Consider the following 12,195-nt stretch of genomic DNA (forward strand, 5'->3'; position numbering starts at 1 on the left):
ATCCAGCTGTAAAACATACCACATTCTCTGGACTGCAGTTGTGTGTGTGTGTGTGTGTGTGTGTGTGTGTGTGTGTGTGTGTGTGTGTGTGTGTGTGTGTGTGTGTGTGTGTGCTGAAGCCTTTTGTTCTATATGAGGTGTTTAGGATGAACCTTTAGATATAAAGTAATTCATGTTGTGTAACCAGTTCAGAGGTTAATGATGTGGTTCATCTAAAGGTCTACATGAGGTCCAGAAAATAGAGTAAACAAAGGACACCTTTCCTTTTGTCCCCTGTCCCACTCAGTGTCCACTTCCTATAAACACTTAACACTCCTGTTTATAGAGCACACCTTCATCACCCCAGTCCTCCTCTTCATCACTACATCAGCAGTGTGTTTATTAGCGATTTCTGCATCCAGGACCTTCATGAGAACTTCTGGAAGAAACCGTGGTGCACATTTCACAACAGAGTCCCATTAACCTCAGCGTGAAGTGAGCCGTGTGTGTGTGTGTGTGTGTGTGTGTGTGTGTGTGTGTGTGTGTGTGTGTGTGTGTGTGTGTGTGTGTTCTGCTGTTTTTTCTGTTTGTCCAGAGATTTACAGATCACAGACGTCTCTACAGGATGTGACAGAATGAAGTGTAACACTTCACACCACACACCAACACCACACCAACACCACACCAACACCACACACCACACCAACATCACACACCACACCAACACCACACACCAACACCACACCAACACCACACCAACACCACACACCACACACCACACCAACACCACACACCAACACCACACCAACACCACACACCAACACCACACACCACACCACACACCACACACACACCCAACACCACACACCCCCACACCAACCCACCCACACCAAACCAAAACAACACACCACACCACACATCACAACACCAACCACCACAACACCACAAAACACCACACACCACACACCAACACCAAACCACACCAACCAAAAGCACACAACATCAAACAAACCAACACCAAAACACAAAAACACAACACCAACACACACACAACAAAAACACACAAACAAAACATCACACACACAACCAAATCAACACACCAACACCACACACCACACAAACAGCACACACAACATAACAAACACACACAAAAATACACACCAAAAAAACACAAAACACAACACACCAACAACCACACAAAACACACAAACATCGCACACACAACAACATCACACACCAACACAAACACACACACAACATCACACACCAACATCACACACCACAACCAAATCACACACCAACAAAACACAAAAACACACAAACACAACACCAACACAACAACATCGCACACCAACATCACACACCACACCAACAACAGCACAACAAACACAAACAACACACCAACACACACCAACATCGCACACCAAATAACACACCACACAACATCACACACCACACACCACACCACACCAACATCGCACACCAACATCACACACACACAAACACACACAACAACACAACATCAAAACAAACAACACACACCAACATCACACACCCAACACACAACACAACAAACACCAACAAACAACCACACAACACACACAACACACACAACACACACACCAACATCACACACCAACACACCAACACACACACCACACAACATCACAACAACATCACAACACACAACAAACACACCAACAACACAAACAACACACACACACCAACACCACAAAAACACACACACCACACAACACAACACCACACACCACACCAACATCACACACCAACACCACACCAACATCACACACCAACACCACACACCACACCAACATCGCACACCAACATCACACACCACACCAACATCACACACCAACATAACACACCAACACCACACACCACACCAACATCGCACACCAACATCACACACCACACCAACATCACACACCAACACCACACCAACATCACACACCACACCAACATCGCACACCAACATCACACACCACACCAACACCACACCAACATCGCACACCAACATCACACACCACACCAACATCACACACCAACACCACACACCACACCAACATCACACACCAACATCACACACCACACCAACATCACACACCAACACCACACCAACACCACACACCACACCAACACCACACCAACATCACACACCACACCAACACCACACCAACACCACACACCACACCAACACCACACACCAACATCACACACCAACATCACACACCACACCAACACCACACACCAACACCACACCAACACCACACCATCACACACCAACACCACACACCACACCAACACCACACACCAGTTTTAGGATCTACTTTGTGCCAAACTGAGACATCACACATTTTTACATACAGCTTTGTTTCTAATCCGGTTTTATACTTTGTTAGAGTTTTCATAGCATTGTGTATTTGTTACAGTTCATGTGTTAGTTTAATGTTCACTGTTTACACACACACACACACACACACACACACACACACACATACACACACACACACACACACACACACACACACACACACACACACACGCCGCAGAAATACATCAGAGCCTCTATCTCTTCTTCACTGCTGGGCGCTAAGTTAGCTTCGCTATTCCATTGTTCAGGTGGTAATAAAGGTGTTAGAGCTGCAGCTACATGTTCAGGTGGTAATAAAGGTGTTAGAGCTGCAGCTCCGTGTTCAGGTGGTAATAAAGGTGTTAGAGCTGCAGCTCCGTGTTCAGGTGGTAATAAAGGTGTTAGAGCTGCAGCTACATGTTCAGGTGGTAATAAAGGTGTTAGAGCTGCAGCTCCGTGTTCAGGTGGTAATAAAGGTGTTAGAGCTGCAGCTACATGTTGAGGTGTAGTGAACTTTCACCACATGTTTAAGCACAAGATGTATAATGTTATAAAAAGCCATGTTTCATTACATGTAAATACTCACTGTTTATTAGCTCATTGTGCCAAAATGAATGTATTCATGTATTATTTATATTTTTGGCTGTTAACACAAACCCATGGAGCGGCTGTACGGCGTTCGCTGCGTGTCGTTATAATGCCTGCATCTGATCTACTGCTTCCTCTCTCATGGCTTTAAAGCTAAATGAACTACTGACTTCAGCACAATGTCGTCCTTTGTGCAGTTTTTTATTCGATTGTTTTAGCTGATTACTAGTTAAAACTCTTAACATAATCATGAGTAAGTTAAGATTTGTTTATTATGGACAAGTGATGAAATTTATTCATGGTGTAAACACTTTCCTGCTGGAACCTGAAGTATTCATCCAGAAGAAGCTACTTTGATTCCAGTCACGTTTGTGATCCAGTTCATGTATTTGGACACACGCGTGTAGACGCCGTACTTGCCCTCTTTAGCACACTCGTCACCCCAGCTGATGATGCCCGTCAGGAACCACGTGTCTGTGTTCAGTCTGGTGGCGTGAGGTCCTCCGCTGTCCCCTTGGCACGAGTCCTTGCGTGTGTTCAGGAACCCGGCGCAGAACATGAAGCGTGAAATCTTATCGCTGCCTTTGCACTCGGTGCGGTCCACAAAGGGAACCTCCACCTTCTGCAGCCTTTCGGACTCCACCCCTCTGTAGCGTATCCGTCCCCACCCACTGACCAGTGAGACGGAAACGCTCTTCAGCAAGGACTCTGTGAAGGTTTTTGGGCCAAGACAGATTGGTATGATGTAGTCTGAGAAGGTGACGGGTGTGCTGAGCTTCAGCAGAGCGATGTCGTGGTTGTGGCTTTGCTGATGCTGATAGCTGGGGTGGATGTGGTGTTCATCAACTTCATGATCACTTTCCCGATGTTCATCAACATTAACATCATGTTCTCCTGTAGGCAGCATGAGTACAGCAGGATGAGAAGTTTAAACTGTTTTTATTTAGTTTAGTTTATATTTTGTCAAATATAAGATCTTAATTTTTTTCCCTTCAGAAGAAACGTAAGATATTTTCATGTTTCCCAGAACAAAACACACTGATCATCCTGTGTAAAAGTTTACACCCCTCAGATCTTAATACATTGTCTTCTAGAGCATCAGTGAATGTTTACACCTTGTGTAATGGTGAACGAGTCCCTCGTATCTAATCATAGAGCTTCTGTTGGAAAGGGGTCTGACATACAGAAGATGCTAGAAAAGTAAAGAATGTTCATGACCTGAAAGATTTTTCTGAAGAACTGTGGGCAATTTAACTGCTCAGGACAAACAAGACACTCATGAAGAACTGTCAAAATCATCCGGCTAACACACACTGCAGAATTGTGGGGATGTAACTTTCTGAACAAGTTCATCAGTTCTTTTGTCTTGTGGACTGTATGGAATCTGATCTGTTACTAAACCTAAAAACTAAACTAAATCTTTAGGTTCTGTTTCTGAGCTGCACTCGAGCACAAAGGTCTGTTTCATCAACTCTAGGAAAACCTCATGGATCACTGATGCAGTACAAACTCCCCGTGTTCTCTGGATAATCTGATTTTTACCTAATCTTACAAAGAACTTTCCGATCCCTGCCTCCACCAGGCAGTGAGCAGCGGTGATGACCCACACGTCACTCAGGAGAGAACCGCCGCAAAACACCAGCTTCTTTTCTTTATGGACCAACGCCGCCTAGTGAGGAGACACAAAGAGAGAAGAACCTCTATTATCTCTTACACGTACACACACACACACACACACACACACACACTACCTGCCAGGGAACCTCTCCAGATGCTACTTCTAATCCTCCCACAATGCGCGTCTTGGTGTTGGTCTCCTCTGTGATAGATGGTAAAGTGGGGAAAAAACCCCAGTCTCTGTCAGTGGAATTTGTGCTGTTTGCTGTAGTTAAATTCCTCTCCGTCACAGTGACATGTTTGATGCCATGAGTTTGGTTCACAGTTTCTTCAGTGAGTAACGTTCTCGTGGCAAGTTTGTTGGCGATGTTCTTCCCCAAACGACCACAGGGGTAATTATCTACACACATCACAAAGAGCTTTAAACACAGGCATGTTTTCTCAGCTCAGTGGCCGTGTGTGTTGTTTTCTTTAGCAAAAATAAATAACAATATTTAAAAAAATCTTTTCTCTGAAATCTAAGCATCCTCACAGTAGGAAACAGTTCCTTTCTCCAGCTTCTGGGGTTTACTAATGCTAATGTGTTCATGTTTAATCATCTCCAGAGGTTTCTGGTGTCTCCCACACTCACCTTCACCCAATGTTCAGATTTCCACTGATATTGTAAGGAACATTGAGAGTGAATTACCTCTCGGCTCACAGCTCCTCTCATCAGCACCAAGTGTGTATCCATCAGCGCACATACACACCACCCCCTGTACCTTATCCACCTCACAGAACTGCATACAGCCTCCATTATTCACATCACACTGTCTCTCTAGATCTGCAACACACACACACACACACACACACACGTGAACAGTCAGGGAGAAAATAAACCATAAATGCCTTCAGTTCAGTAGTTTTATTTATAAGCCTCTCAACATCTGAAATCAAACGAAGCTCAAGTGAGCAAAAAACCTAACAGCATTTAAAGGCACCGTTCAGAAGTCAGGTGGGAAACGTAGTCAGGTGGGAAACGAAGTCGGGTGGCCATCTTTACTGTTCAATTGACTGGTGATTATTTCACTATATTTATTACTTGAATAAATTTGCACTATGTTTGTTAAGTACAGACTGAGAGGTGTTCAGTAGTTCAGGTGTTGAGTCACTAATCATCATCTCAGCACCATTAAACTCTGAACCTGTGTTTCATCACTTTATCAGCTCAAGTGAAGCAGCATGCAACTACACACTGTACACTACACACTGTACACTACACACTACACACTGTACACTACACACTGTACACTACACACTACACTACACACTACACTACACACTGTACACTACACACTACACTACACTCTGTACACTACACACTGTACACTACACACTACACTACACACTACACTACACACTGTACACTACACACTACACTACACTCTGTACACTACACACTGTACACTACACACTATACTACACTCTGTACACTACACACTGTACACTACACACTGTACACTACACACTGTACACTACACACTACACTACACACTGTACACTGTACACTACACACTACACTACACACTGTACACTACACACTGTACACTACACACTACACTACACACTGTACACTACACACTGTACACTACACTCTGTACACTACACTCTGTACACTACACACTGTACACTACACACTGTACACTACACACTGTACACTGTACACTGTACACTACACACTGTACACTACACTCTGTACACTACACTCTGTACATTACACACTGTACACTGTACACTACACTCTGTACACTGTACACTACACACTGTACACTGTACACTACACACTGTACACTGTACACTACACACTGTACACTGTACACTACACTCTGTACACTACACTCTGTACACTACACTCTGTACACTACACTCTGTACACTACACACTACACTACACACTGTACACTACACTCTGTACACTACACTCTGTACACTACACACTGTACACTACACTCTGTACACTACACTCTGTACACTACACTCTGTACATTACACACTGTACACTGCACACTGTACACTGTACACTACACACTGTACACTGCACACTACACTGTACACTACACACTGTACACTACACACTGTACACTACACACTACACTACACACTGTACACTACACACTGTACACTACACACTACACTACACACTGTACACTACACTCTGTACACTACACACTGTACACTACACACTGTACACTACACACTGTACACTACACACTACACTCTGTACACTACACACTGTACACTACACACTGTACACTACACACTGTACACTACACACTGTACACTGTACACTGTACACTACACACTGTACACTACACTCTGTACATTACACACTGTACACTGTACACTACACACTGTACACTGTACACTACACACTGTACACTGTACACTACACTCTGTACACTACACTCTGTACACTACACTCTGTACACTACACACTGTACACTACACTCTGTACACTACACTCTGTACACTACACACTGTACACTACACTCTGTACACTACACTCTGTACACTACACTCTGTACATTACACACTGTACACTGCACACTGTACACTGTACACTACACACTGTACACTGCACACTACACTGTACACTACACTCTGTACACTACACACTGTACACTACACTCTGTACACTACACACTGTACACTACACACTGTACACTACACACTACACTACACACTGTACACTACACACTGTACACTACACACTGTACACTGTACACTACACTCTGTACACTACACACTGTACACTACACTCTGTACACTACACTCTGTACACTACACACTGTACACTACACACTACACTACACACTGTACACTACACACTGTACACTGTACACTACACTCTGTACACACTGTACACTACACACTGTACACTACACTCTGTACACACTGTACACTACACACTGTACACTACACTCTGTACACACTGTACACTACACACTGTACACTACACAATACACACTGTACACTACACACTGTACACTACACAATACACACTGTACACTACACACACTGTACACTACACAATACACACTGTACACTACACTACACACACTGTACACTACACACACTGTACACTACACTACACACACTGTACACTACACACTGTACACTACACTCTGTACACACTGTACACTACACTCTGTACACACTGTACACTACACACTGTACACTACACACTGTACACTACACACTGTTCACTACACTCTGTACACTACACACTGTACACTACACTCTGTACACTACACACTGTACACTACACACTGTACACTACACACTGTACACACTGTACACTACACACTGTACACACTGTACACTACACACTGTACACTACACACTGTACACACTGTACACTACACACTGTACACTACACACTGTACACACTGTACACACTGTACACTACACACTGTACACACTGTACACTACACACTGTACACACTGTACACTACACACTGTACACTACACACTGTACACTGTACACTACACACTGTACACACTGTACACTACACACTGTACACACTGTACACACTGTACACTACACACTGTACACACTGTACACTACACACTGTACACACTGTACACTACACACTGTACACTACACACTGTACACTACACACTGTACACACTGTACACTACACACTGTACACACTGTACACTACACACTGTACACTACACTCTGTACACACTGTACACTACACACTGTACACTACACTCCGTACACTACACACTGTACACTACAGACTGTATACTACACACTGTACACTACACACTACACACTGTACACACCACACTGTACACTACACTCCGTACACTACACACTGTACACTACACACTACACACTGTACACACCACACTGTACACTACACACTGTACACTGTACACAATACACTGTACACTACACACTGTACACTACACTCTGTACACTACACACTGTACACTACACACTGTACACTACACACTGTACACTACACTCTGTACACTGTACACTACACACTGTACACACTGTACACACTGTACACTACACACTGTACACTACACACTGTACACACTGTACACTACACACTGTACACTACACACTGTACACTACACACTGTACACTACACACTGTACACTACACACTGTACACACTGTACACACCACACTGTACACTACACACTGTACACACTGTACACTACACACTACACACTGTACACTACACACTGTACACTACACACTGTACACACTGTACACTACACACTGTACACTACACACTACACCCTGTACACTACACACTGTACACTACACACTACACACTGTACACTACACACTGTACACACCACACTGTACACACCACACTGTACACTCCACTCCGTACACTACACACTGTACACTACACACTGTACACTACACACTACACACTGTACACTACACTCTGTACACTACACACTGTACACTACACTCTGTACACACTGTACACACCACACTGTACACACTCTGTACACACTGTACACACCACACTGTACACACCACACTGTACACACTGTACACACCACACTGTATACTACACTCTGTACACTACACACTGTACACTACACACTGTACACTCTGTACACTACACACTGTACACTACACACTGTACACTACACTACACACTGTACACACCACACTGTACACACTGTACACACCACACTGTATACTACACTCTGTACACTACACTACACACTGTACACTACATACTACACTACACACTGTACACTACACACATTGCACACTTGTGTGCTGTAGGTGATGAACACTTGTGAGTTTGAGTGTGTTATAAACACACAGATTAGAAACATATGATTGGCGACTCTTACCGAGCTCGCAGTTCTTCCCAATGAAGCTGATTGGACACCAGCAGACGTAGGAGCTCAGGCCATCTTTACACGTCCCTCCATTCTGACAAGGTGACGACAAACACTGATCTCCATCTGACACACACACACACACACACACACACACACACACCATAAGTATTAAAAGGACACTTTAATAACTTCATACAGGAGACATTATTTTATAGAATGAAATTAAATATAAACTGTTTTTTTATTGAAAGGTAATAAATGTTAAAAATATCACAGCACTAAGTGCTAGCTGATGTTAGCATGCAGGATACATGTCATATATTTTAAGAAAAAGGACATTAACAGTTAACAATGAATTCCTCCCCCTTGTGTTCAGTGGTGCATGATGGGAATTATATTGCAGAAAGCAGTCACCAGTCCAAATTACTGCCTGTTTTACGTTCATAAAGTATTAAGTAATGTAAAGTTGCACATGCAGCGGATGGGTGTGGTGCAGACGTGTGATGAGACACAGCCATGGTGACTGACACCCCACAGAGTAGAGTTTATTCATCAGTGTAGAATTAGAGGGGTAATAATTTAGTGCTCACCGATGTAACTCATCCAGAACACTCTCTGTAAAAGAACGTCAGAAACATTATTACATTTAACTGAAGAGAAAGAAGAAGAAAATTAAACAAATAGAAAATGATAAAATAACTTTTAATAAAACTAATGGATAATTATTGGCACCACCAATACTGAGCTAATATTAAAACTGGTTGTGTTTCCATCACGCTGCTCACTTCTGAACCCCTTCTGAATATGTTCACTATAAACACAGATGATGGTCTGTTTATATTTCTGTCCCGAACCTGCAGTGAGAAACAGCTGATCTCCTTTAATAAAACAGAATTAGGTGTTTATTGTTGTCACGTGTTACTTACTGTTTTCTCCATGTTTTCAAAAACTTCACGTGCTTCTTCAAAGTTGCATTTCTCTTCCATACACTCTCTCTCCAGATTGTCTCTCATCACTTCCTCCAGTCCTCCTTTATTAAAGCGCTTCTGTCTCAATAACACTGACTGTGCAGTCTGTCTCGACACGAACACTGAGACTGAGAGAGAGAGAGAGAGAGAGAGAGAGAGAGAGATTCACTGTTTTTTTCTCTATTATAGAATAATCTCGGAAATTTCCAAATGTGTAATAAATTTGTGAGATATATTTAAAATAATTCCACTAAATATCTGAAGCCCTTCATGTTGGACACAAACCCTGTGAACCATTTAATTCTCTGTGAAGGACAACAAGTGTCACTATTTGCTCTTTAGTCACCATTTACAATAAATACAATAATATAAAAGTGTAGATAAAATTAGTTCATTTTTTCTGTCTGTTTCAGTCGTGACTGCTGAACTGCTTTATTAATGAAATTTAAATCAGACTTTACATTGAAATTGTTCTCTTTATTCATTACTTTATTTTCCATCAATCACTTCATCACCTCAACTATCGACATGAAGAAAAGCAAAACAGTCTTTATGTGTAATTAGAGATAAACGACAGATCATTATTGTTATTATTATTAATATTATTACTATTAATGCTACTAATAATAATAGTTGAACATTCCTTGTACATACCTGATGATGTGAGACAGAAATTCGATATTAAAATAAAAACTCCATTTATTAAAATAATGAGAGAAAATTTCTCCATTTTGTTCTCTTAAAATGCCTCGTTTCCAGTCAGAGTTACTCAGATAGTCCAAAGTTCAGCAAAACACAAACACACACACACAAACACACACACACACAAACACACACACACACAAACACACACGCACACACACATATACACACATATACATACATGCACACACACAAACACACACACACACACACACACACACACACACACACACACAAACACACACACACACACACACACATACATACACAAACACACACACACACACATACACACACACATATATACACACACATACGCAAACACACACACACACAAATACACACATTTTTAAAGGGAAGTTATTTACCATATTTGGGATTTGTTTCTTTGTCGGATTATCAGTGGTTTTTATGCAGTTGTGTACAGATGTTTGAACAAGACCGATGTTCTGGCGGATCTGACACACAGATGTTAGCTTCTAGTAATAAATAAAAAAGGTTTTTTGTCTCATCATTAAACTGAGGATAATTTATTCATCAATAAAATACAGAAATAAACAGATAAATAAAATCCATCCACAGTGAAGCTGCGATGTTAAATATCACTTTATGTCTGTTGTAGAATTACACTTTAAGTCACTAACATTGAGCTGATAATGAAACAGTTCGCTTCACTTCAGTGTGATAATTAAACAGCAGAACCGCGCTGTCTTCATGAAGCTCCATTAGGTTCCACACAGCACCACAACTTTCACCGTCTCACCGCTAGAGCTCAGTAAAGTCTACACAATGTGTCCGTTTATACACACACACACACACACACACACACACACACACACACACACACACACACACACACTGAGCAGTAAAGTGTACAATAAAGAGCTATATGTTATTCAGTGATGTAGGTCTTTATCTCTTTTACCTTTAATGTTCCTGGAAACTTTCTGTCCTGCTCATTCCAGACTTTCCCTCGTTCCCCTGCACACCTGATGGAGCTAATTACCAGCTTGTGTAATTACCAGCTTGTGTAATTACCAGCTTGTGTAATTACCAGCTTGTGTAATTACCAGCTTGTGTAATTACCAGCTTGTGTAATT

The 12,195-nt window shown here is 42.1% G+C and overlaps 2 protein-coding genes and 1 long non-coding RNA gene across 5 annotated transcripts in view; 2 read left to right on the forward strand and 1 right to left on the reverse strand.

Annotated features, from left to right (window-relative positions):
- Positions 1-749, forward strand: part of LOC113650207 (proto-oncogene DBL) — a 15,750-nt gene extending 15,001 nt beyond the window's left edge. For both annotated transcript variants that reach the window (XM_047805291.1, XM_047805292.1), the window contains exon 27: positions 1-749. This exon is cut by the window's left edge and continues 83 nt beyond it. The gene's annotated coding sequence lies outside the window, so the exon portion shown is untranslated.
- Positions 750-2,244: 1,495 nt separating this feature from the next.
- On the forward strand, positions 2,245-3,832 carry LOC125139791. Its single transcript, XR_007138889.1, has 2 exons — positions 2,245-2,709; positions 2,827-3,832. It is a non-coding gene; the product is annotated as an uncharacterized LOC125139791 (long non-coding RNA).
- f9b (coagulation factor IXb) lies at positions 3,193-11,574 on the reverse strand. 2 transcript variants are annotated; one of them, XM_027158741.2, is made up of 8 exons: positions 11,464-11,574; positions 10,352-10,521; positions 10,016-10,040; positions 9,435-9,548; positions 5,244-5,378; positions 4,690-4,955; positions 4,481-4,607; positions 3,193-3,832 (listed from the first exon to the last, which is right to left on the reverse strand). In XM_027158741.2, exons 2-8 carry the CDS (start codon positions 10,436-10,438, stop codon positions 3,273-3,275), a joined length of 1,314 nt encoding a protein of 437 aa, XP_027014542.2. In that variant the 5' UTR covers positions 10,439-10,521; positions 11,464-11,574; the 3' UTR covers positions 3,193-3,272. The 2 variants fall into 2 exon arrangements, with proteins under 2 accessions (XP_027014542.2, XP_027014541.2); XM_027158740.2 differs by lacking the exon at positions 11,464-11,574 and adding an exon at positions 11,048-11,206.
- Between the last annotated feature and the right edge of the window lie 621 nt (positions 11,575-12,195).

Source organism: Tachysurus fulvidraco, chromosome 20, assembly GCF_022655615.1.
Source record: "Tachysurus fulvidraco isolate hzauxx_2018 chromosome 20, HZAU_PFXX_2.0, whole genome shotgun sequence".
Lineage (NCBI taxonomy): Eukaryota > Metazoa > Chordata > Actinopteri > Siluriformes > Bagridae > Tachysurus > Tachysurus fulvidraco.

Excerpts from the sequence above, each read along its gene's own strand:
- f9b (XM_027158740.2), bottom strand. The coding sequence starts at position 11,123 with ATGGAGAAATTTTCTCTCATTATTTTAATAAATGGAGTTTTTATTTTA. Across the intron at positions 5,379-9,434 it reads TGGGAAGAACTGCGAGCTCG|ATCTAGAGAGACAGTGTGAT; the intron begins GTAAGAGTCGCC and ends TGTGTGTTGCAG. Across the intron at positions 4,608-4,689 it reads CTGGAGAGGTTCCCTGGCAG|GCGGCGTTGGTCCATAAAGA; the intron begins GTAGTGTGTGTG and ends TCTCCTCACTAG.